The sequence below is a fragment of the Mus caroli genome, unplaced genomic scaffold (assembly GCF_978045245.1).
Source record: "Mus caroli unplaced genomic scaffold, Mus_caroli_1 scaffold_8, whole genome shotgun sequence".
Lineage (NCBI taxonomy): Eukaryota > Metazoa > Chordata > Mammalia > Rodentia > Muridae > Mus > Mus caroli.
The window spans coordinates 117,952,227-117,978,934 of record NW_028227263.1 but is presented as its reverse complement, the minus strand read 5'-3'; the positions used below and the strand labels follow the sequence as shown (position 1 = coordinate 117,978,934).

General features: G+C 48.9%; 1 protein-coding gene across 2 annotated transcripts; it reads right to left on the bottom strand.

Annotated features, from left to right (window-relative positions):
- Window positions 1-989: 989 nt before the first annotated feature.
- On the bottom strand, window positions 990-22,636 carry Itpkc (inositol-trisphosphate 3-kinase C). 2 transcript variants are annotated; one of them, XM_085842000.1, is made up of 8 exons: window positions 21,482-22,619; window positions 20,514-20,618; window positions 12,871-12,973; window positions 10,234-10,447; window positions 7,324-7,528; window positions 5,878-5,979; window positions 5,234-5,305; window positions 990-1,354 (listed from the first exon to the last, which is right to left on the bottom strand). In XM_085842000.1, the coding sequence occupies exons 1-8, from the start codon at window positions 22,616-22,618 to the stop codon at window positions 1,151-1,153; spliced, it is 2,142 nt and encodes a 713-aa protein (XP_085698126.1). In that variant the 5' UTR covers window position 22,619; the 3' UTR covers window positions 990-1,150. The 2 variants fall into 2 exon arrangements, with proteins under 2 accessions (XP_085698126.1, XP_021023256.1); XM_021167597.3 differs by lacking the exon at window positions 20,514-20,618 and having other exon boundaries at window positions 21,482-22,636.
- Window positions 22,637-26,708: the final 4,072 nt, after the last annotated feature.

Here is a 26,708-nt window from a genome sequence, read left to right as displayed (position 1 = left end):
TCCTGTTTATTGGGGTGCCACTGTAGGCCGGAGGCACAGTAAAGTCATTTTGCCTCAATTCCCTGACACCACCACCCCAGCTAACTACCACGTATATAAATATATATATATATATACATATAAAGTCTGTCAGTAGAAAAGGAAGACGTGTTGGCCTTGGCAGACCTTAGGGCTTCAGCTTAGAGAAGAGGTAGGTTCCTTGCCAAGCCCATCCATATGGGCCAGGAAGCCAAGGTTCTGGAGCAGTGCTGGAGCACAGAACACATTGTTTCTCCCCCACCCCAGAGTTCTAGAGTCTTTGGTTAGAATCATGTAGTCCATGGTTAGGGCCAGTAGCCACACCCCTTGTGCTTCTGAGCAACCTGGCACTTCATTCTGCGTGTGATAGGGCACTTATACAGTGAAGCAAGGCTGTCTGGTTCCCAAGGAGAAGCCTCCTCCCCTGCCTCAGAAACTCCTTCCTGTCACTGGATTCTGCTGGGACAAGAGCCGGGGTGTCAGGGCCAGGAGGAAGAAGTCCTGAGGCTGGAGCTGGTGCACCAAGGAAGGAAGATGGATGGTCACAGTGCTGGTACAGATGGATATGGCTGTGGCCTGGGTCTGCAGTAGCTCGGAGTCCACAGAGGAACAGAAGGGATCCTTCCCCGCCCTGGCAGGGAGGAGGGCAAGCTGGCCCTGTGCAGAAGTACTAGGCCTCCGGTAGCATCAGCAAGCGTCCCAGGATGACATCCTCCTCTCAGCCCCAGGATGGGGATCTCACTGGCCCAGGTGGACAAGTAGCTCCTGCAGGTCTTCACAAATGATGCCTGGTCCTCTGGGAAACAAAAGCCAACCCTTTGGCTCTAGGCTCAAAAGAGCTGACTCAGGGAAGAGCTGCTTCTTCAGCTGTGGCCTCTGGTACTCCCTTAGAGGCATTCCTAGCTGGTCAGGATGCCCCGTTCATGTTCTGCTAACTATGCCTCCCACTTGTCTTGTTTCCCATATCGTAAGGGTGCTGCCAGGGACCCGCAAGCCCCTCAGAATACACTGATCTGGTGACACTTTGAAGCACCTCATCTTCCGTCAGCAGCCTCAGGCCGGACAACATCTTAGGACTCTTCTAGCCAGACACATGCTATCCTGCAAGTGAGCCTAGCAGTGGCAGATGACGTCAGCTCTGGGCCAGCCCCTGAAGGAGGCAGATCAAATTGTCCAGACCCCAGAGGTAGCCGTCCTCACGGTTGCCCTCTGTCCAAGGCAGCCTGTGACTGAGCATCTGGTGGTCAGGCAGGGCCATTGTCTTGCCGAAGTCAATCATCCAGACCTTGGCCAGGCCAGTGTGGTCATGCACAAAGAGAAGGGAACTGCCCACTACCTGCAGCGGAGAGTGAGAGAAAAGCAGTTAGAGAAAGGAGCAAGCACTAGCTAATGTATTTCCCGGTGAGCAGTAAACAGGGTGGTAAGACAGCAGAAACTCTGGAATGAGGCTACCCAAGTTCAAATCCTGACTCTGATTCTACATAAACAAACAGAATAATTGTACAATTATACATAATGGGCATAAAGCATTTCAAATGGTTCCTGAAACACAACAAATACACAATGAATGTTACAATGTGCGTGTGTGTCCATGCATGAGTATACCCAAAGGATGGCCCAGAGACTCCAATAACCTAAGGAATTAAGCAGGAGTTCACAGGGGAACTACACCCCTAGCCCCTGTCACCTTCACTTTCACTTTACTTCATTTCTTTGACAGGGTCTTAGTCCCAGATGTCCCTGAGCGACCTAGACAGCCCAGGATGTCCTTGAACTCCCGATCGTCCTGCCTCTATAGTGTCCTGCATGGTTTATTCGTGTTAACAAGGTCTCCTCCTACAGGCCAGGCTGGCCTACCTCCCAGCCTTCCTGCTTTTTTTTCCTCTTCCTCCTCCTCCTCCTCCTCTTCCTCCAGTGTGAGCCACCAGCACACTGGGCTATTCGCTGTCATCATTTTTTAATCTACTGCACAAGCTCAAATGTAGTCCCAGCCTTGACCGAGTCGGTGAACTCAGACTGGACAGCAGACCTGGAGAACTTTGCTAGATTAAGACAGTAGTTTCTTAGGCGTACTGGACTGTGGCTGATGATGTTAGACAAGTCGCTTCCTTCCTCTGGCCTTGGTGTCCTGTCTGTACAATGGGGAAGTGGGTAACCCCCTACCTCCTGGAGTCACCAGAAGAACCCTACAAGCCACAGGCTCCTCAAGTGCCTCCCAGCATCTGCCTTGAAGTCCTCCTTAGTGGGTGCTGTTAGTGGAACTTCTATTTACTTGTTTGAGAGACGGCCATTGCTGAGCAGGTGTAGTGCATCTACAATCCAAGCACTGGGGAGGCAGATGAAGGACAGCCACAAGCTTGAGGTAAGCCTGGGCTGCACAGTGAGTTCTGGGCCTGCCGAAGCTAACAGAGTAAACTTGCCTCAAAACAAAGTCACTAAGCCAGCCACGGTGATACACGCCTTTAATCCCAGCACACATAGGCAGGTGAATGTATATGAGCTCAAGGCTAGCCTGGGCTACAAAGTGAACATATGGGCTAGTGAGATGAAAGGCACTTGCCACCAAACCTGATGACCTAAGCTAAGTTTGATTCCTGGGACCCACACAGTGGCGAGAAGATTCTCCCATGGGCTGTCCTCTAACCTCCAGGTACCTGTCTGGACTGCTAGACCTTGTGAGCCTTAACCTGAAGCAGGAGAATTAAAGTCCAAGGCCTGTAGCCTAGACTACAGAGTGAGCTCTTGAGTGTGGAGAGCTTTTGGGGCAGCTTCTAGAAATTTGGCAGGAATTTGACACTGGGCTAGGACATGGAAGTAAGCTCAGGCAGGAATCTGATTTGGGGCTAGAACAAAGAATTAGGCTTTAGGCAAGAATTTGACTTTGGGCTAGGACTGGTAAGTAGGCTCAGACATCTTGGTTATCCTGATGAGCCTCTAGAAACGGTGACCACAGGGCTTTGTTACCTTGCTTGTTGCTTAACCTGTAGCTGACCTTATTATCTGCATGTAATTAAAATGCTATAAAAGCAGACTAAGAAAAAATAAACCTGCTTCAGCCTCAGAACTGCCTGAGGTCATGCTACAGTGTTGTCTAGTTGTCTTTTTCTTTTTAATCCTCGATCCCCCCACCCCACCCATTGACTGACTGAGCTGGCTTGGTCACTTAAGTAGCATGGGCAACTTAAATTCCTGTCTCAAAATAAAAACCTACAGAGGTTAACCTGGTCTATATCATGAGTTTCAGACAAACCAAAGATACACAGTAAGACCTGTCTAAAAAAATAAAAGGTGAAAAGTTGGGGCTATAGCTCAGTCAGTGGAGTGTCTGCCTATAAGCATGTAACACACAGCCAGGAAGTAGAGGTAGGATGATCAAAAGTCCAATGTCATCCTCAGCTACCTAGCAAATTCCAGGTCAGACTGGGCCACATGAGACCACCCCCTTTTTTAATTTTATGTATATGAGTTCACTGTAGCTGTCTTCAGACACACCAGAAGAGATCCCATTACAGATGGTTGTGAGCCACCATGTGGTTGCTGGGAATTGAACTCAGGACCTTTAGAAGAGCAGTCAGTGCTCTTAAATGCTGAACCATCTCGCTAGCCCCAAGACCCTGCCTTTAATAAAACTCGCAGGGTGTGAGGAAGGAATGTAGTTCAGTGGCAGAGTACTTGCCTGGCAGACATGAGATCCTGAGTTCAAATCCCCTACCAAACAGAAAAAAGACAGACACCAGCCAGTTGTAAGACTCTGTTAACATAAGGCAAGCATCCAGTTGTCAAGGGAAACTGCAAATGCCTACTCCTGTGTATTTTAAATGGAGGTAAGACACTAGGCAGGCAAAACCAAACAGGAGAGGAGAGACCTCTACTCCCACATAAAACCTGAAGATAGAGGGACAACGGTGACATTTGACCAAAGCAAACAAGAGAATGACAGCTGGCACTCTGATGGTTTCCTGTGGGCTGGGCTCTCATCTATTAGTGGATTTATTAACCTTCACCCATGCCCACATGGCTGCTGCTGTCAAACTACAGGTGCCAGAGACCTGGGGCCTCCCAGGATGGCTGCCTGGACGGAGGAGGCTAAGGAGAAGCACAGCTGGGATTGAGACGTGTACAGCTTGAACAGCAAGACTTTCAGCTCAGCTTCCTAGAAAAGTCAGACGCCACTGAGAGAAAGGGCCAGGGCTGAGGGGCAGAGGGTGGGGGCCTGAAGAAAAGACAGTATGACACGTCACTTATGTGACTTGCAAACAGCCTTAGATGATCCAAGTCTCCTGAGAGAGAGAGGGTGACAGCAAGCATAGAATCCTAGCAACTGTGATGGCTGAGGCAGGAGGATCAGGACTTCTAGGCCAGCCTAGGCTACATGAAATCCACAAAACAAAAAATCCTGTGGTGCTGTGCCCCATGGCACAGTGGGTGGGGCACTTGCTGCCATGCCTGATGACCTGAGTTTCATCTCATAGACTCACATGTTAGAAGGAGAAAACAGGCTCTCTCATGGGGTCCTCTGTGTTCTGTGTGTACAAGTCCACACCCATTACAAATAAATAACAATATAAAACAAAACATGAGGGGAAAAAAAACAATTTGAGAGACAGGCTAGGAGCAGAAAGGAAAAGGCAAGAACCACCCACCCGGGCGGGCGGTACTTAAGAGACACATCATTACAGTCATAAACTAATTCTAAGAACCTAGTCACTGTGAATGCCTCTGTGCACCCTAAAGGTCGATTTCCAATGACCTCCAATCCTCCGCAGTCCTGGGAATGGAGTGCCACCACCTTTGCCCTTGTCTGAGCAGATGAAACCAGCTGGGTCCAGCAGGCTGGGTGTGGTGGTGTTCCCTGTAATCCCAGCATGCTAGAGGCTAAGGTAGGAAGACTGTATGAGGCCACCCTAGACTACATGGGACTGGGTGTCAAAAAAAAAAAAAAAAAAGAAAACACATGCCTCTCTCACAAAGAAAAAACAAAGATGGGGCGTGCTCAGCACAGTGAATGAGAGACCCTGGTTTTGAATCCCAGCCCTGGAAATAAAAAAACCTGAGACCCAAGAAGGCAAGTCCAAGGTCAAAGCCAGAGGCAGCCTCCCTCCTCCCAGACCATCTATCTGGCTTGAATCCATGCTCCCACTTCCTCCTTTCCTGCATCCCCTTTTAAGTCCTACACTGAAGCCCACATACACCTATTGGTATCCAGGACTCGCACCTCATGGGTCTTGAAGAAGGGAGAATTTTCCAGAGTCTCTCGGAGGTCTTCCAGTCGCGCCACGTACTTTCTCTGAGTGAGAGAGAGAGTCTCTCATTAGCACAGAAACACAGCAAGACCTCACCCTGACCCCTAGACAGACAGTCAAGACAAAATAAAAAGAACCAAGGAATGGTGGGAAGAGGTAGTACTGCGGTGGAGCCAGTAAGGCGGTACCAACAAAAGTGAGACAGGTCACATGAATCCATCCCCGCCCATCCCCATAGCTCCCCCATGAGAGGCAGTCAGTTTCCCCTTCCCCTGAGCTGGGCCTTGGTCTGTTCTGCCCAACAGAATGTTGCCATGCTGTGCCTGCACACCAGGAGGCCTTGGACCTAAACTTGCCATCCTGTTCCCATGGTGAGAACAACACAGGCTAGCCTGCTGTATGAACAGACAGACACCCAAGTCCTGAACAAGGCTGTGAACCAAGGTAGACACAAAGGTTATTCTTAGCCAAGCTACCAGCTGATGGCAGACTGTGAGCAAAGCTGGCCAGGATCAGCCCAGCCTGGCACAGCCCAACTCGAGGAAGCCAGCCTCAGAAGAAACAATAAATGGTGGCTGTCTCTAGCTACTTCATAGGATTCAGGTGTTCTACTTACTAGGATTCCAAGGTCTCCACTCACAAAGTCTTCTAACACCTTTGTCACCTGCTCCAGAGCCTGTGTCTTCTTAAAGTTGGTGTTGCAGGTCCCATCAGCCTTCTGCAAAGCAAGATGGGAAGTGCTGTGGGGAGTGCTAGTTCACCTCCAACACTGGGCAACCCCAGGGCCCTCCTGCTGAGTCCCACTCAGGGAAACAGTCCACCTGCCTAGCCCAACTCAACCCAGCCCCCTGTCACACTTTTACCTAAGCTGTCCTTCCACAACTAACAACATAATCATGGCTGAGTCCATCCAGCAAAACGGGCTGTTGGGGGCCAGGATCTGGCTCCAGCCATGATTCAGTCTAATGGTGTGGGCTTAAGCAAGTCTGTCTCTTTTTGAGACAGGGTCCCATTTATCTGAGGCTCACCAAAAATTCACTACATAGCTAAGGCTGGCCGTGAACTCTTGATCCTTCTGCCTCTATTTCCCAAATGCATTACCTCACTCAATGTAAAAAAGTCCTATCCCCTGCCTCAGCCTCAGATGCCTCATCTGGAAAATGGAAACCATGTGTGGATCTACCACTTAGAGCTGGTGTGTGGGTTGCCTGAGGCTGGGCATGTGGTTCTTTGCGCTTAAGCTGAATTCAAACTCCTGGTCTCCTGCTTCAACCTCCCAAGTGCTAGGATTTCAGACATAAGCCTCCACACCAGGCTATTTAAACTTATTGACTATGTGATTAATTATTCAAACAGATGTGGGGTGGGGATACTGTACCAATGGTCTCCCTCATATATGCTAGGTAAGTCCTCTATTGCTATAGTACAGCTCTGATCTTTATTTAGGTTTTATTATTTGTTTGTTTAGTGCTACTGAGAATTGAACCTGAAGCCTCACACATGTTCAGCAAGCTCTGTAACACTGAGCTACATCTCCCAGGACTCACTCCCCCGCCACCCCAACCCCACCCCACCCCGAGACAAGGTATCTCTAAGTTGCCCAGGCTGGTCCTGAACTCATTCTGTAACTCAAATTGAATCTGCAGTCCTCATGGGGATGAAAGATCTAAGCTACCACATCCAGCTTTTCTAAGTATTTTATTTACAAAATAAAATAAAATTTACAAAATAAAAACTTAAAAGATCCTTCCAGCTATTATACTCCATGATGGAGGGAGGAGGACCAGGTGTGGGAGGCCAGGGAGGCTGGGACAGACAAAAGGCAGGGCTTAGGAAAAAGAAGATGGTACATGAAGATGTTATAGTAGACAGACAAGCCTTGCCTCTGCTAGATGCAGGAGTGAGAAGCCTTCCCCAGACCAGGCAGGCTATCTGGACTCGGCAAACATGGGTCTGCTTCCTTCCAGCACCCCTGACACAAATACCCTATAAGAAGCCAGTCCACCGCTCCAGGACCAGAACTCTTGAGTGTCAAACAGACTGCCTAGCTCCTAGCTCTCACCTTGATGCCTTCAATCCGGAAGCCCAGCGTGGAAGTTGAACTCAGGGTCTCCCTCCACTGCATGTATCGGGGCTTCGTGATGGCACCCTGAGCATGCTCTTCTGGGGTGGGAGCCCCGGGGTCCACTGCCACCATCTTCTCATACATATCCTTCCGGGGCTTGGGTCGTTCCCTGGCCTTCACCAGCTCCTCTTCCAGGTAGGTCCTGAGCACAGGATAGACCAAAGGCAACCATTTAGCACAGAGCTGGAGGGCTCAAACTTCCTGATAGGAAGAAATATTTTGCTGCGAGTAGAGGCACAAGCATTTGATCCCAGCATTGGCAGGCAGAGGCTGGTGGATCTCCCTCTGTGAGTTCAAAGTTAGCCAGAGTTACACATAGGTAGACTGTCTCAAAACAAAAACCCAGTAAACTATAAAAGTTTAAACAATAAATTTATAGAAGAAAACAAGAGAATAGTTTCATGATATTACAGTAAGCAAAGACATTTTTTTCTTTCTTTCTCTAGATAGGGTTTTGTTTTGTTTTGTTTTGTTTTGTTTTTATGTAGACATGGCTGTCCTGAAACTCACTCAGTAGACCTTGACCTCAGAGATTCTCTTGACTCTACCTCCCTAGTGCTGAGATTAAAGGCATACGCCACCACATCCCGGCTAAGATTTTTTTCAAACACAAGGCCATTAATAACAACAGTAATAGGCAAACAATGTTTGACAAAATAGAAAGTACTTCAGCTTATTGGTGTTTGGCCACTACTTATCCAGGGGCTGGAGAGATGGCTTAGTGGTTAAGAGCACTGTCTGCTCTTTCAGATGATCTAAGTTCGTTCCAATCCCAGCATCATAAAGTGACTCACAAGTGTCTGTAACTATAGTCCCAAGGATTCTAACACTCTATTCTGGCTTCCTCAGGCATCAGGTTCACAAATATATGTGCAGGCACAAAATTTGCACACATAACTTAAAAAAAAAATTCCTAGGACCCACATAGTAGTTTACAAATGTCTACAATTCCACTTCCAGAGGATCTAATGCCCTCTTCTGGACTCCTTGGGCACTAAAGACACACGTGGTACCCTGACATGCATCAGGCAAAACACCCCTACACACAGAATAAACAAATAAATAAAAGGAAATAAAACTTGGAACTAAAGGTGCTTCTGACTTTGAAGTTTTCAGATTTTAGAATTATTGAAAGCTTCCAGTTTCACAGTAAATTTTGAATTTCAGGTTTCTAAAAACATGTATGTGGTTATTTATTGGCGGAGGAAACATGCTTACGAAGAGGTAAGGGACAGCCTGCAGCAGTCGGTCCCTGTACACCATATGGGGTCACAGGGGTGTACTCAGGTTGGGCTTTTATCCAGTGAGCTGTCTCACCAGCCCCAGATTTTTAAATTTTATTGAACTTTGAGACAAGGTCCCACTATGTAGCCCTTCCACCCACATCTGGAACTCACTATATAGACCAGGCTGGCCTCAAATTCATAAAGATCCAACTGCCTCTGCCTCCTGAGAGCTAAAAATAAAGGTAAGACTTATTTATTTTTACTTATTTCAGTTCATTATATGCGTGAATCTGTGTGGATATATGGACATCGTATTGTACATAAAGGAGCCCTTGGAGGCCAGCAGCAGGCATTAGATTCCCTCAGATCTGGGGTTACGAGCTGCTATGATCACCACATGGGTGCTGGGAACCCAATCCAGGTCCTCTGGAAGAGCAGCCAGTACCTATAACCAATAAGCCACCTCTCCAGGCCCAGAGTTATTTTCAAAGAGGAAACAATGTTGGTTTATTAAGAGAAAGCAAGGCACCCCCCCCCCACCCCGCCCTGTGACTGGGAGAGGCTCCAAGAGTGGAAAATACCAGCTTTTGTACTAGAGTGGTTTAACGGAATTAAGAGAGTGAAATGGCAAATGCAAGTAAGAGAAATGAATTAGAAAATATACACATATCACTGTGTGTGTGTGTGTGTGTGTAGTAAAACAAAGGGTTTATATCCAGAATATTTAAACAACTAATAAGAGAGAGAGAGAGAGAGAGAGAGAGAGAGATTAGAGTATGATGCTATACATTTACAACGCTTAGGAGGCACAGGCAGGAAGGCTAGCTGGGTCTATATGTTGAATTCTATGCCAATCATGGCTGTACAACAGACACTGTCTCAAAAACAAAAGTTTAAAAAAAAATAAGAAAAGAATTAAATTAAATTTAAAAAAAAATATATATATATATATGCATATACACATACATAAACAAACAGACCAACTACATCCCAGGGAAGTGGATGTAGTTTAGTGAATATGGCTTGTCCCAAGTGCACAATGCCCTACATTCAACTCCCAGCACCAACATAATAAAATAAAAGACAGTATTGACTAAGTAAACACCAACTAAAGTGAGTCCTTAAGTCTAGGAACTAAAAATTAAATACATAAAACTTATTTTGAGGCTGGGAATGTGGCTCATTTGGCAAGTCTGCCACCTGCCTAGCATGCACAAAGCCCTCGAGGTTTGATCTTCAGCATAAAGCACATATGGGGCCACAGATCTGTAATCTTAGCACTTGGGAGCTGGAGGATGGAAGATCTGAAACTCAAGGCTATGCTTGGCTGCATGACCAGGTTGAGGGCAGCTACAGGAGATACTCTAATTAATTAATTAATTAAACAAACACAACAAAACCCCATTACATTTGTAACAGAATGATTTAAATTAATGAAACAGGTAATATCAAGATAGAGCCAAGAATACCAAGAAGGAACAGAAGCAGGCCGGCGCACCTGGAACCCTCATGGACCACTGGCAGGCACACACACTAATGCAGCTTCTCTGAATTCACTAGGCCCTAGTTTCAAAACCATTCACCACTTACCCGGGCTGCCCCACAGCTGCCCCAATCCTACCTGCTGCCCATCTTGCAGTCCATGATAGAGGGGCCTTCAAAGTCTGCCAGGAGATCTTCCATCTGGTTGAAGGCCTGGCCATCCCGCTGCACCATGCCATAATAAGCAGGCACAAAAGGCCGCAGGGGGTCTCCCATCAGCAGCTCCAGGCTGCGCTGCTCACACTGACAGAAACGTTTCAGAATCCGACCATCCTCACCGGCCTGGAAGTTCCCTGTGGTAAGCAAGAGCAAGGAGCGGTCAGAGCCTGACCTGACACCGGCTATTTCCCTCATGCATCAGACAGCAGCCACTGCCATTCTATCCAACAGTGCTGTCCACTGTCCCCAGCAATGCTGTCTCTCCCTCCCTCTCTGTGGTGTTGCTCTGAGACAGGGTATCTTGTTTGTTTGTTTTGAGACAGGTGGTCTTAAACTCATAAAATCCTGCCTGCCACCCAGTGCTGGGGTAAGGTCATGGGCTCCCATGCATAGCTCACTCCTGGCTTTAAACTGGCCTATCTCTACTCTGTGTCCATACATGGTCCTGTATACAGCACAGTAGTCCAGTATGCGTTTGTAATTTAAAAAATATTTACTTTTAATTGTGTGTGTGTGTGTGTGTGTGTGTGTGTGTGTGTTAACAGAGGCCAGAAGAAGTCATCGGGTCCCCTAGAGCTGGATTTATAGGCCATTAAGAGCTGCCCAACATGGATGCTGGGCACCAGACTTGGCCATTCTGAAAGAACAATGCATGCTCTTCACTACTGAACCATCTTGTCAGGCACGTTTTTGCTATTCCGTGAGAACCTGAGCATGACGTGACTGAGGTTGCAAGTGTGCCAGGACCACCCTGTGACGGTAGCTCTCCCTTCAACGCAGACATGGATTCTGGGGACTCAGCTCAGGCTGTCCGGCTTACTCAGCTAGCTATCTCGGGAGGCCTGTTTTGTAACTTTAATGGGTGTTCTTGTCCTCTGAGGTAACCGTGACATATTAGTTAACAGCATAACTCTCCTCATATGATTCCCCAGGGGACAGCCACTTAGCTCTATTCAAATTAATTTTTGCTAGAAACAGTATCTTCAGCCTATGGTTCCAGAAATTAGAAGGTTTAGGCAGGAGGACAGACACAAGTTTGAGCCCAGTCCAAGACACACAGTGAATTCAAGGCAAACTGGATTGGATTATATGGCAACACTCTGGGTATTAAAAAAATAAATAAATTCATAATTCTAACATTATCTGGAGCACGTGCATGGCTAAGATAAGAGTTCCAAACTTTTGCTTTTTTTTTTTCCCTTAGGCAAAAGGATAGTTTTGCTTTGCTTTGCTTTGTTGACATAAGGTTTTGCTATGTAGCCCAGGCTGGTCTCAAAATTGACAATCCCCCTTGCCTCAGCCTTCTTTTTTTCTTTTTCTTTTTGGTTTTTCGAGACAGGGTTTCTCTGTGTAGCCCTGGCTGTCCTGGAACTCACTCTGTAGACCAGGCTGGCCTCGAACTCAGAACTCAGGCTGCCTCTGCCTCCCGACTGCTGGGATTAAAGGTGTGCGCCACCACGCCAGGTTTCTGCCTCAGCCTTCTAAGTGCTGGGACTATAAATATGTGCCAAACCAGGCTTGGTGGTGCAATCCTTTAACCCCAGCATTTAGGAAGCAGAGACAGGAATGTGCACTCTTTTTGAGTCCAGTCAGGGCTACACAGTAGACCCTGCCTCAAACAAACAAGCAAGTAATAAAATAGGTGGCCATGTCCAGCTTTCAGCTTACATTCTTCAAAGATGGTGGCAACAGTGTTTTCTGTTCTACCTAAGATCTTGCTGGGTGATGAGACACACACAAAGGTCATACGGTAAGCCCTGTTTTTCTTCCAAATGAGTCACAGGACAAAACCATTTGGCTTTGGTTTGCAAGGGTCTGCCACGTGGGAGACACAGGAAAGCCCAGGGATTGGTCGCTGTGTTTCTCAACAGCCTGTCCCACTCTCTCAATGTTTTGCTCTCAATTCTTCAGTTACTCCTGCAAGGACAGCCGGGCAGTGGTGGCACACGCCTTTAATCCCAGCACTCGGGAGGCAGAGGCAGGCAGATTTCTGAGTTCGAGGCCAGCCTGGTCTACAGAGTGAGTTCCAGCACAGGGCTACACAGAGAAACCCTGTTTCGAAAAAAAAAAAAAACAGCAACGGAAAACAACAACAACAACAACAACAACAACAACAACAAAACCCCCACAAAACCAACCAACCAAACAAACAAAATAATCCTGCAAGGGCAGTATCTATATTAATGTGGGGAAGGAACTGAATCCCAGCCAGTCTAGGGTCACCCATAAGTAAGTAGGATGTGAAGCAGTACCCACCCACTCCAAAGCTGACACTCAACCAACAGACAAGGCCTAGCCAAGCATGATAGTGCAGCAGCCTTTGATCCCAGCACTCAGAGGGCAGAGACAGGTGGATCTTTGTGAATTCAAGGCCAGCCTGGTCTACAAAGTGAGTTCTAGGCCAGCAAGGACTATATGGAGCCTATCTCAAAATAAATAAATAAAATAATTACTAGGCCTAAATGTTTTTCATAGGCAGTGAGACGAGACAGAGCAGGGCTTTCGTAGCCCCTACACCAAGCCCTGCCGATCTGTTGGCCAAGGCCCCCAAGCTCACCAGCGTGTCCGGAAAGCTGGACCCAGGGGTAGTAGTGTTTATGGAAGGAGACAACGAAGGGCGAGTACTTCAGAACGGTCTTCAGCTTCTTCCAGGGCTTGCTCTGTAGGGAGGGTGAGCATGAGGAATGGATCAAGACCAGGGAATCACTATCCTGGAGGTTTCCGAGGATCAGGGTCCCCCAGTGGAGGCGATGCAACCCCACCTAGTCCAATGATGATGTGGCTACTTCGTAGGGGAAGAGGCTGTCTCGCACTTTCTTTGTTCTGTCTCTGTGTCTTTGTCACAGGAGGAAGGATAGGCTAAATTTTGTTACCAAAATTCAGTATATACCCTAAAACCCATAGTCACAAAGCACAGAAGCCAAACCTCCTGCTTCAATAAGGTCAGGTCTGGGGCAAACCATAGAGACAGAGTGGAGGAATGGAGGCAGACCAGAGAGACAGAGGCCTGACAAAGGTGATGGAGACTGAGAGAGTGCAGGTTGCCGAGCAAGCGCTCTGGCTCGTCCCCCTCCCTGACAGCTCTGTGCCCTCTTGACCTGAGGTTATTGACTTGCTATGCCAGTGGACTGTGACTGGAAGCGGAAGCGGCAGACCTGTTCAGAAGCTCCCTTTTCAGCCCCCTGTGGGGGGGGGGGGGGGCAGAAATGGGCGGGCCTTGGTCCCTAAAGGGGAGAGCACAGAGCAGTGCTCATGTAGTATGAGCAAAACTTTCACTGTTGCTCCAAGTCATTTGTATTTGGGGACAATTTATTGTACAGCAGATTTTTTAAACTTAGATTTATTTATATGTATCAAGATTTTGCATATATGCATGTACATGTATGCATGCCTAGGGCCCACTGAGGTCAGAAGGAAGCACTGGCTCCCTGGAAACTGGAGTTTATGGGTGGCTGTGCACCATCATGTGGGTGCTGGGAACCAAATCCAGGTCCTCTGTTAAGAACAAGCGACCTGAGCCCTGAGCCATCTCTCCAGCCCCATCTAGCAGACCTTCATCTACTGTGACTAACAAGGAGAAAAAGAAAACTTAAAAGAAACACTGAGGGCCTAGAGAGACAGCTGAGAGGTTAAATATGCACTGCTCTCGCAAAGGACCCCAGTTACCCACATTTGGTACCCCCTGGGGCAGTTTACAGTTGCCTATAATTCCTGCTCCAGAGGACCCAACACCCTTTTCCGGTCTCCATAGGTATGAGACTGGTATGCAACCCCTACCCCTACACACATATGAACATCATTTAAAAAAATAAGAAGTCAGGCTGGAGAGATAGCTCAGAAGTTAAGAGCACTGACTGCTCTTCCAGAGGTCCTGAGTTCAATTCGCAGCAACCACATGGTGGCTCACAACCATCTGTATCGGGTCTGATGCCTTCTTCTGGTGTGTCTGAAGACAGCTACAATGTATTCATCATATAAAATAAGTAAATAGAAAAATTTTTTAAAAAATATAAATAAAAAGTCTTATGCAGGGCATTGTGGCGCACATCTTTGATCCCAGCACTCAGGAGGCAGAGGCAGGTATAGATCTCTATGAATTCATGGCCAGCCTGCTCTATCTAGCGCCCACATAGCTGGTCACAGTGATATAGTAAGACCCTGCCTCATAAATAAATAAATAAATAAATAAATAAATAAATAAATAGATAGATCTAAATGTTTGGTTGGTTGGTTGGGTTTTTTGAGACAGGGTTTCTCCTTGTAATTCTGGCTGTCCTGGAACTCAGATATCCGACTGCCTCTGCCTTCTGAGTGCTGGGATTAAAGGTGTGCACCACCCCATAAAATCTTAATTAAAAAAAGGAAAAGAAAAAATATGGAAAGCCAGGCATCTGTAACAAAAATTAAGGCCAAGATGGTAGGATGGTTCAAGGGGTAGAAGTGCTTGCTACCAAATTGAAGACTTGAGTTCAATCCCCTGAACCCACACGGTGGAAGGGGAGAGCCAACTCCCAGAAGCTGCCATTGGGCTTGAACACAGTGAATGTTAAAAGGCTACTGAATGAAGAACAGCAGAAAGAAAAGGAGAGATGGAAGAGTTGGGGTAGAGGGAGAGGGAGGGGGGGGGGTGTAACAGAAAACCAGAGAAGGGCTGGGGCACAGCTCGGCAAAAGTGTGAGGGCACAGTGGCACAGGCTCTGGTCCTGATGCCAGCACTGTACAGAAGGAAACAAATACAGAGCAGAGTGTAATCACGCTGCTTCACATCTGACTCAGGCGCATGTGCGTGTCTACACACACACTCCCATCCCAGGCACAGGGTGGCCCTTAGCATGAACTGGGAGAGTAGGTCCTATGCAGAGAAGGAAGCTGTGTGCTCACCCAGGGTCAAGGGCACGTTTTCTCCCAGCTCCCCAGAAGACAGCAAACTGGAGGGAGCCAGATGCTAAGCAGGCGTCAGGGTGTTGGACGGCATGGGATCAGGAAGGGCTATTTTCTCCCATGGGGAGGAGATGATTAATCAGGGTTCCTGTTTACTAAGCACCTGGAACATTCCAGGCACCCTGACAAAGACTCTGTGTGCCATACCCTATTTAATCCTAAAAACAGCCCCAGGAAGATGGCTGGCTGTGTCACAGGGGAGGAAACAGACTCAGGAGGGGAAGCCACTGGCAAAATATCACCAGGCACAGTGCCGGGTTTCTGGTTCTGGGGTTTCTGACCCCATTGCCCTGGAGCATTCCAGCTGGACTGAAGCTTATGCAGGGAGAGGGACTTGCTGGGCTACAAGTTATGTCTTAGTACCTGGTCTGATATAGAAGGTGTCCCCAAAACACTGGTTACTTGACACTGTCTTTTATTATCATAAACACCAGTCCCCACATCTCTCTTGTTCGTCAATACTGAAGATGGCACCCCATACCTCCAGCACGCTAGATAAGCTCAGCACAAGTGCTCTACCACAGAGCCACGCCCTCAGCCCCTCCTGGGGGATTCTAGGCAGGGGCTCTACCACAGAGCCACGCCCTCAGCCCCTCCTGGGGGATTCTAGGCAGGGGCTCTACCACTGAGCCACGCCCCCAGCCCCTCCTGGGGGATTCTAGGCAGGGGCTCTACCACTGAGCCACGCCCCCAGCCCCTCACTGGGGGATTCTAGGCAGGGGCTCTACCACTGAGCCACGCCCCCAGCCCCTCACTGGGGGATTCTAGGCAGGGGCTCTACCACTGAGCCACGCCCCCAGCCCCTCCTGGGGGATTCTAGGCAGGGGCTCTACCACTGAGCCACGCCCCCAGCCCCTCACTGGGTGATTATAGGCAGGGGCTCTACCACTGAGCCACGCCCCCAGCCCCTCACTGGGGGATTCTAGGCAGAGGCTCTTCCATTGAGCCACACACCTAGTCCTTTATCTTAATCTGGGCTTTCTGGGAATAGTTTATCAAGGTCTCAGCACACACACCCACTCTTCCAGGAAGTTCTCTTTGATACCTTACATCTGCCTAACTGTATACTATGGACTCTCACCACCCTAAGCTTCTATTACCCCAGCCCTGCCCTCTCAAGTTGCTAATGACTGGAGATCCATCTGTGTTCCCCACCAGCCTGGAAGTCTCATAGTGTCTTGAGGAAGGCAGATCTCTGTGAGTTCTAGATCAGTCTGGTTTACATAGAAGTTCCAGGGCAGAGAGGATAACATAGTAAGATCCTGTGTCAGAAGATCATCTGGAGCCAGGTGTGGTGGCGCACGCCTTTAGTCCCAGCACTCGGGAGGCAGAGGCAGGCGGATTTCTGAGTTCAAGGCCAGCCTGGTCTACAGAGTGAGTTCCAGGACAACCAGGGCTATACAGAGAAACCCTGTCTGGAAAAACAAAAGCAGGCAAACAAACAGAAGATCATCTGTAAAGAGTCATGCCTTGATCACCAGTATCCCCAGAAAAGCACAGGGGCTTAGGAAATAACTACTGTTCATAACAGGATGATAAAAAGAAAGGCCAACAGGGTGAGTTCCATGACAGCCAGGGCTATACAGAGAAACCCTGTCTCGAAAAACCAAAAAAAAAAAAAAAAAAAAAAAAAAAGGCCAGGCAATGGTGCACACCTGTAAGCAGAGGATTAGGAGTTTAAGGGCACCTTAAGCAACATACTACAGTTCAAGGCCAGCCACATACATACAAACAAACAAACAAACAAACCCAAACAGGAGGGAGGGGGCAAGTAGCAAGGCCACTATGGCCAGGTGTGATTTCAAAAGAGAAGGGAGTTGGGGACTATCAGCAGCAGGAACAAGGGGAGGCAGGAAAATAGCAAAACAGCGAGCCAGGACAGTGTGCACTCAGGCTTAGCAGCAGGACAGTCAAGTCAGCAGAGGGTGGTCGACCAAAGCCTGAAGACAGGAGGGTATGAACACAACCTCAAGTTCCCAAAGACTTCAGGAAGTGTTTGGCACAGCATGGCTTCTGGAAAGACAAAGAGGCCTGGGAAGAAGGCAGGCAGGTCAACCAGACCTGCAGGCCCAAAGGGCTTAAAATGGAAAGTTTGGAACTCAGCTAGAACTAAGTCAAAAAACTATGGATTTTACTCTGACTTAGGCAATACCAAGCACAAGATGCCTTTCTGTGCCTCAGTTTCCCCATCACAAACAAAGATGAGATGAGAGTACTAATCTCCCAGTGCTGCCGGGACTCAAAGGCACACAGCACTAGGGCCGCAGAGGCAGGAAGACCAAAAGTTTCTGGCCATCCTAGACTACAGAGTGAGACCCAGTGTCAAAACAACTGGGCTGGGCAGTGGCAGCGCACCCCTTTCATCCCCCAGGAGTCAGAGGCAGCAGATTTCTGAGTTCGAGGCCTCCTGGTCTATAGAGTTTCAGGACAGCCAGCACTACATAGAGAAATTCTTATCTCAAGAAGCCAAATAAGCAAACCAAACCAAACCAAAAACAAATGGTTATAGACAGAGAAGAAAAGGAGGAGGGGAGGGATGGAGAGAGGGCAGGCAAGTGAGCGCCATTTACAGGCTTGTAATCCTAAATCAACTTGGGAGGCTGATTGAGACAGGAAGAAGGTAAATCCAAGCCTGCACACCAAGTTCAAGACCTGGGCAATGTCGGAAAAGCCTGTCTCAAGAAAGTAAACACTGAAAAGGAGGATTGCGAACATAGCTCATTAGTACAGTGCCTGACTAGCACACTCAAGGGCCTAGGTCCATTCAATTCCTCAGGCTCAACAGAAGTGCACACACACACACACACACACACACACACACACACATGTGCAGGCAAGCAAGTAAAAGCCCAGCTGGCAAGATGGCTCAGCAGATAAATGTACTTGCTGCCAAACCAGACTACCTGGGTTTGATCCCTGGATCCCACATGGTAAAAGGAGAGAAATAACTTCCCCAAGTTGTCCCATGACCTTCATGAGCACACTGTGGCATGTGCACATCCATACACTAAATAAACACAGTGAAGCAAAGAAACTAGGGGCTGGAGAGATGGCTCAGCTGTTAAGAGCACCAACTGCTCTCCCAAAGGTCCTGAGTTCAAAATCCCACCAACCACATGGTGGCTCACAACCATCCATAATGAGATCTGATGCCCTCTTCTGGAGTGTCTGAAGACAGCTATGGATGGTGTACTTACATATAATAAAGAAAGAAAGAAAGAAATATAAACTACCACAGCATGATGGAGCACAGTTGTAATTGGAGCATTCAAGAGGCTGAGGCAGCACTGTTGCCTTAAGTTCAAGACCAGCCAGGGCTACATCTACACAGCGAGTTCCAAGCCTGTCTGCAACACTTAATGAGGCTCAAAGACAGACAGACAAGAGGAGGGAAGAAGGGAGGGGCAGGGAGGGAAGAGAAGGGACGCAGGCATCTAGGCAGACACTTCTGATATTTGAATATATACATGGGGGGGGGGAGGTCATACTGTAACTCAGGTACATTTCAAATTTAGGTTAATCTTTCGTTTCAGCCTCTCAGATGCTGGGATTACAGTGTGAGCCATAGCATCAAGCCTAGGGGTTAAATTTTGTTTTTAGACAGGGTCTCACTGTGTCATGGCTCTGGCTGGCCTGGAACTCACCGTATAGACCACATCTACCTGCCTCTGCCTATGGGATTAAAGGTGTGCACCACCACGTGGCTTGTAGGGGTTAAACTTTAGGTGTGTGATGTCCTTGGATAGGATGAGTGAGCCCATCTCTTGTGCCCTGATTTCTATAAGAAGGGACAACAACAGTGTATGTGTCACAGGACTGCCATGCAGAATAACAAAGTAGCGGAGCATGCGTGTGACAGTTGCAGCTGGGGATGTTGCTGTTGCTATTAGTCATCCAGTTCCCATTCAGCTGTGCAGGGCCAGCCAGGTGACAGGAGGGCAGGCCCGGGGGTGCAGAGCCGGCCAGAGGATGGAGGGCAGGCCCAGGGAAGAGCCACGGCACAATGCCCCAGAGGGCTGGCTCTTCTGTGTGGGCATTAACGCGTCTAGGCAGGTCTGTTTCTCACAGCTGGGACCACATGTGTGAACATGTCCCACAGGGAGGTACACAAGCTGAGGGGAGGGGATCAAGGTAGACTCCAGGGGCCGGAGCCCAGAAGGAGGACTACACAGAAGAGCTGGCAACCAGATGGACTCTGCACCCACCTGAGGCTCTTTTCCACACCTGTGTCTGCTCTGCCTCTCCCTCCCTGAACCTGCCCTGCTTGCTCCTCTGATTCACCAGGGGAGAGCCGCACCCAGGCTGAGGGCAAAGGTGGAAGATGTAAATAAGAGTCTGAAGGGGCCCCTTGGGTAACGAAGGAGTACAGGAGATTAGGTGGGTACCTGGATAGGCTGAGGATCCGTGAGCATCTTGCCCTTTGAGTATCTAAAGAAAAGCTAGAAATAGCCAGACTGTTGGCTCATGCCTGTAATCCCCACAGGGAGGGCTGAGGCAAGATCAAGATTGTTATCACGAGTTCAAGGCCAGCCTGGATACAAGGTGGATACTTGGCTAGGCTGAGGATCCTTAAGCCTTTTTGCCCTCTGAACTTTTTTCTTTTTTTAAGATTGTATTTTAATATGTGTGTGGGTGTAGGCAGGTCTCTGTGACTGAAAGTTCCCACAGAAGTCAGAGGCCTTGGGTCCCAGGGAAGTGGAGTTACAGGCAGTCACCATGCTGGATATCAAACTGTGGTCTTCTACAAGAGCAGTCCGTTCACTTAACTGCTGAGCCATCTCTGCAGTCCCCTCCCCACCTTTGAACAGTTCATGAAAGCTGGGCCGGTTGGCTCATACCTGTCATCCCAGCCTTTGGAAAGCTCAAGGTAGCAAAACTGTTACCAGCTCGCTAACTTAGATACATGCTGGATACCTGGCTATCCAGACTATTTGGCCCTTTGAAGATCTAATGAAAGCTGGAAGCAGCAGCTTGCCTTGGCTCTGGCTCGTGCCTGTTAAGCTCAGCCTTGAGAAGGGTTGGGGGTGGGGAGCTGGAGAGATGGCTTGTTGCTCTTGTAGAGGGCTGAGGTTTGATTCCCATCACTCAAAAATGGTGTAACTCCAGGTCCAGGAGATCTGACTCCCTCTTCTGACCCTCCCAGGCAGCAGGCATCCATGCAGGTAGTACACATAATATACATGCAGGCAAAACACACATACACGTAAAATAAATCAATCTAAGTAAAAAAAAAAAAAACATCTTTTTAAAAAGGCTTACGGCATCGGGATGGCTGCGGGATGGCTGCAAGTTCAAAGCCAGCCTTGCTTCATAGTGAGTTTGGGCAAATGAATGTGGCATGGTAGCACACCCTGTCTGTAATTCCTGAAAGGCAGAGGCAGGATGTGATCTTAGCAAGCAGGAGTCTAGTCTGCAGGCCAGCCTGGTCTACACAGCCAATCTATCTTATGGGGAGGTGGGGTACAACACAGTGGAATATGTCTGTAATCCCAGAGGCTGGATGAACAGTTCAAGGCCAGCCTCAGTAACAAAGAAAATCTGAGGCCAGGATGGGCCACAGAAGAATATCTAAGGAAGATAAATAAATAAAAGGAAAATGGGGGGGAGGGGGCAAATAGGCCAGGGGTTCAACCAATACATCTGAGATTTTGTTTTTAACATTGGTGTTTTGCCTCCAAGTATGTCTGTGTGGGGGTGTGTCAGATCCTCTGGAACTGGAGTTACAGACAATTGTGAACTGTCATATGGGTGCTGGGATTTGAACCTGGGTCCTTTGGAAGAACAGCCAGTGCTCTTAGAGCTGAGCCATCTCTCCAGCCTCTTACTGGTGGTATTCTTATGAGCTGGGCATCAGACTTCCTGCGGAGGAGTCAACAGAAGCCTCAGACCTTTTATGTAAAATTATGTGTGCACCTAGACTCACACACTGGCCCAATCTCAGAGATCCCTAGGCATCCACTGCGGACCGCTCCCAAGAACTAGTGACAGAGGGGTTAAAGGAAAAGACAGAAATGAAAGAGCAAAGAGAAGGGGGTTAATGAAATGGGTTAGTCACCTGGTGTCACCGGGAAGTGACCAGTGAATGGAAGAGGGAGCGAGAGATGGAATTGCTGGCAGGTGGCTAAGAGTAACCTGGAAGAGGGCTTTCTATGCCAAGGCAAAAGGATGGGAGGACATGAGATTTGGGGTGGTGGGGCATACTCTGGGGAAGAACGGGTCCTACTCACTCCAGCTCTGTCCTCAGGATCGCTGGTACCTCCGCCCCCGGCCACCAGGTCATCCTCAGATTCATCAAAAGAGGAGGCAGAAGAGAAGCCGCCAGTGCCCCCCTCAATCCGGGATTGGGGTCCCACCGGCTGGGCCTCAGGTTCAGGAGTCTCTGGGGTGATGATAAGGCGGGGCACAGGACACAGGGAGCTGCACTCCAGGTGGGAGCACAGGTTAGTCACCAACTCTCCAGGCTCTGATAAATCTAATGGATCATTTCCATTGGACTCCCCCAAAACGCTGTCATCCCGGGGGCCATCAGTGCCAGGTTGAATCAAGGCACCCTCAGTGTCTTGTGCTGAAAAACCATCACTTCCAGGCTGTCTGCAGGCTGTCTGAGTACTAGGTCCTTTGAGAGAGTCATCAGTTTGGGACTCTATCCAGAAGCCGTCGGTGTCATGTGGAGTCCTGGAACCATCCGCGTACAATTCTTTGCCGGAGTAATCAGCACTTGGTTCTGGTGAGGGGCAGACTGGGTGAGTTTGGAGTTTGGACACGCCATGGTGGGTCCGGAGGTTATCAACCCTGGGCTTGTTGTCCCTCTCTGTCAGAGTCTGCCACAGCTCGGATCTGTCCAGTTCGGTCCAGGACTCATCAAACCCTGGTTGGGTACAGAGGCTGGCTCTCTTTGGCCGAGACTGGAGGTCAGATCTGTGAAGATCAGTTCGAAAGCCATCTGTCCAGGAACCGGCCATCTCCATCTCAGCCAGGGGGCTGTTCTTTCTTGGATGTGTCTGGAGGTTGGACCCGTCTAGCTCCTTATTTTGCCTGGGCTTCTCCGACGCAACTCCTAGGCCAGCTGCTTCGCACTCCGCGTGTCCGTCTCCACAGGATTCTGCCTGTGGACCGTTCGGACACGGCGCAGGCTCGAGGTCGGTCCTCTCCGCCTCGGAGTGGAGGCTGGACTCCTCGATCCAGGCCCGGGGACCGCCCCCCTCCGGCCGTCCGGTCGGGCCACCTGCTCCCGGCCCAGGTCGCTGCAGTCCCGGCTGTCGCCGCCGCCCACCTCGCAGCGCCTCCAGCCCCATGCGGGCCTCGGCTGGCAGTGCGCCGGCCTCCGCCTCGCTCAGGCTCCCCCGGCACGGGCAGCGCCTCATACCCGCTCCCAGGGCCCTAGCTTCGGCCCGTCCGGCCCCTCCTTCCCCTTTAAATCCTACGAGGGGTGTGGCTGGGGAGCTCCAACTCGTCGGTTCCGGCCCGCCGAGCTCCAGGCCGCTCGGTTATGCAGGGGTTAACCGATACTCCACCTCCCAGGGAAAGCCCAAAACACGGCCCTCGCCGGATGTGACGAGTTGACGAGTGTGGGGCGGAGCCTCGGATGCCACCGCGTGTCTCGCTGGGATAGAGCACTTGGCTTCTGATGCTGGCCGGGGTCTAGGTCGTGCGCCCCCGCGATCTTTCCCTACATCACTTACTCCGCCCCAGTAACAAGTTCAACCACGCACTCATTCAACATTCAGAGACAAGATGGACTTTCCAAAGACTTGAGACATCCCCATAGGCGTAAGTTTCAGTGCTTCCGCAGTCAATTCTCAAGCCGTTAGTTGCCTTCTCTTCCACTAAATCTCCCGTGAGAAGCCTGATGCATGGTGGTACAAACCTGTAATCAATCCCAACACTTGGGAAATGGAGATTGGAGGTTCAGGAGTTGTCAACCTTAGTTCCATGGCCAGTTCCTAGTCAGGGGTAGTCACACACGCACACAGAGGAGACAACTTGATGGTACAGCTTTTTATACCCGCACTCTGGAGGCAGAGGCTAACGGATCTATGAGTTCTAGGCCAACCTGGACCACATAGACCCCCATCTCAAACACTCCTCCTCCCCAATACACACAAAAGGGGAGCCAAATCTGATATCCTGAGTTCGAGCCCAGGACTGCAGAGTGCAAGATTTGTGGATAAATAAATTTATATGTGTTTGTTTTCAAAGAATTCCAGGGCTAGCCGGGTATGTGCCCCACACCGTTAATTACTGTTCTAATAAGTCAAAGGCAGGCAGATCTCTGTGAGTTCAAGGCCAACCTGATCTACAAAGTGAGTTCTAGGACAGCCAGGGCTATTACACAGAGAAACCATATCTTGAAAAACAACAAAAGCCGGCGGTGGTGGCGCACACCTATAGTCCCAGCGCTTGGGAGGCAGAGGCAGGCGGATTTCTGAGTTTGAGGCCAGCTTGGTCTACTAAGTGAGTTCCAGGACAGCCAGGGGCTATACTGAGAAACCCTGTCTTGAAAAACAAAACAAAACAAAAACAAACAAACGAACGAACGAGAAACCCTGTCTTGAAAAACAAAAACAAAAAAAAACCAAACAAACGAACGAACGAACGAAAGAAAGAAAGAAAGAAAGAAAGAAAGAAAGAGAAAAACAACAAAAACAGTCCCAGGGCTGGAGAGATGGATTTGCAGTTAAGAGCCGTTAGTTAGTCGCTCTCATGAAGAATTGGGAGTTTGGTTTCTAGCACCCTGAATGGGGGTTCACAATCATCTCTAACCACAATTCTAGGGCATTGAACACCCTCTTGTGGTTTCTTCAGGGCATACATAGCATGCACAGACATATTTGCAGGCAAAATTACCCACATACATAAAATTAAATCTTTTTAAGGCTGGCATGGTGGCACACACCTTTAATCCCCAGTACTCAGGACAGAGGCAGACAGATCTCTGTGAATTTATGCCAGTTCCAGGTCAACCAGAGCTACATATAGAAACCCTGCCTCCAATGATAATAAAATACATAGGTAAGACCTTTTTAGGAAAGAATTTCAGGGCTGGAGAGATGACTCAGCGGTTAAGAGCACTGACTGCTCTTCCAGGGGTCCTGAGTTCAATTCCCAGCAACCACATGGTGGCTCACAACCATCTGTGATGAAACCGGATGCCCTCTTCTGATGTGTGTCTGAAGACAGCTATAATGTATACACATAATAAATAAATCTTAGCCGGGCGTGGTGGTGCACGCCTTTAATCCCAGCACTCGGGAGGCAGAGGCAGGCGGATTTCTGAGTTCGAGGCCAGCCTGGTCTACAAAGTGAGTGCCAGGACAGCCAGGGCTACACAGAGAAACCCTGTCTCGAAAAACCAAAAATAAATAAATAAATAAATAAATAAATAAATAAATCTTAAAGAAAAGAATTCCAATGTTTAAAACAATGAAGAAATCCCATGTCTAAACCATGGGTGATGACACACTCATATAATCATATTACACAGGAGGCAGACACAAGACATTCTTATGTTTCACTAGCCCAACACCAACCTGGCCTACATGATGGCCAATCTCAAAAAACCAGAGCCTGGGTTTTACATAGGCACAAGGTCTTGGATTTTTTTTTTTTTTTTTTTCCGAGACAGGGTTTCTCTATATAGCCCTGGCTGTCCTGGAACTCACTTTGTACACCAGGCTGGCCTCGAACTCAGAAATCTGCATGCCTCTGCCTCCCAAGTGCTGGGATTAAAGGCGTGCTGCACCACACCCAGCTGGATTTTTTTTTAAAAAGGATTTATTTATTATTTTACATAAGTACAGTGTAGCTGACTTCAGACACAGCAGAAGAGGGCTTCAGATCTCATTGGGGATGGTCTCTGGAAGAGCAGTCAGTGCGCTTAACCTCTGAGCCATCTCTCCAGCCCAGGGTCTTGGATTTTTAAATAAATAAATGAAGATGATTTCATGTCTAGAGGACTTATGTTCTAGGCTCTGACACTAGATCATTACCTCAAGGTTGGTTGGTTCTTTAATTACGTATGTGTACATGTGTGCCTGGGCAGGTGCATTCAGGTGCCTTGGGCGACCAGGAGGGGGCATCAGATCTGGAGCTGAGGTTGCAGGTGATTGAAGCTTCCTGGACACTAGGAACTGAACTCAGATCCTTTGGAAGAAAGGCAAGTATTCTTAACTGCTGAGCCCCGACTCCAGCACCATGGGTTTTTGTTGGTGTGTGTGTGTGAGATAGGCTTTCCCTGTATTCTTGGCTGTCCTGGAACTCACAGAGATCCTCCTGCCTCTGCCTCCTGAGTGCTGCTGGGATTAAAGGCCTGTGCCATCACCACTGATACCTCTTGTTTTCTAATGCCGGGGCTCACACATGCTGTATCACTGACATATACCTCCAGCTCTATGGTTGCCTCTCATTTATTTTGAGGTAGGGTCTCATGTAGCCCAGTCTAGCCTCAAAACCAAGGATAACCTTAAATTCTTGCTTTCCCAGCTTCTGTCTTCCAAATGCAGGGATTATAGACATGCACCACCATGGCTGCCTTCATGATCCCAGTGTACCAGGGAGAGCTTTTGAGTTCAAGTTCTACCCTTTCCTTGCCCTTGTTTATGTCATCTGCAATGAACTCAGGTACATGGAGTTTGTGGTGCGAGGCCACTGTGAGCGGTGGCCCTGTGGGATTATCATCTGAGGTGATTTTTCAGCCTGTCCCTTATGGCAAGCAGCCGCAGCTCCTGAGTCAGCCCCTCACCCTTGGAAGAGGACTGGAGGTGTTTTCAATCTTGAAACTGAGTCACCCATTGGAGGGACATTGAGCACAGGCCCAAGGTTTCAGGATGAGTCATCTCTTCATAGGCTAATAAGAAGTCAGATACGGGAACCCACCTCATACATCATACAAGTTAGAGAACATGAGGTCCAGAAAAGGAGGAGGGCTCTTCTGAGGTCACACAGTAAAGGGACAGACTTTCCCAACAAAGGGGGTGGGGCTAGACAGCCATAGTAGGGAGCCGTGAGGAACACATCTCTTCAGTTGTGGGAAAGATGTCCCAGCCACCAGCTGTTTCTATTCCAGACAGCAAGAGGAGTGAGTCAATTTTCTCTCATGCCAAGGCTCCTGACTCAGCGCTGGGAATCTTGACTGAGTATGTTCTGGGAAATGTCATGCCTTAAGGAAACAGAGGGTTCCCACTGAGGGCCATCTCCTAAGTGGGCGGGAGTGGAGAGTAGACTGCAGGAGGGAACACAGGCACAGTATGCCACCAAGGGGAGTCATGGTGAAGGCAGAGAAGACTTCCTAAGCAGGGCAGTGGATTTATAAGTGCAAGGAAGGAGGCTGGGTGCCAGGACGTGGGTGTTGGTACAAAGTGGAGAGGCTCCATGTGCAAGGGAAATGTTTGCTTGGAAGAATATGTGTTTAAAGATTTTTAGGGTTGGGGCTGGCGAGATGGCTCAGCGGGTAAG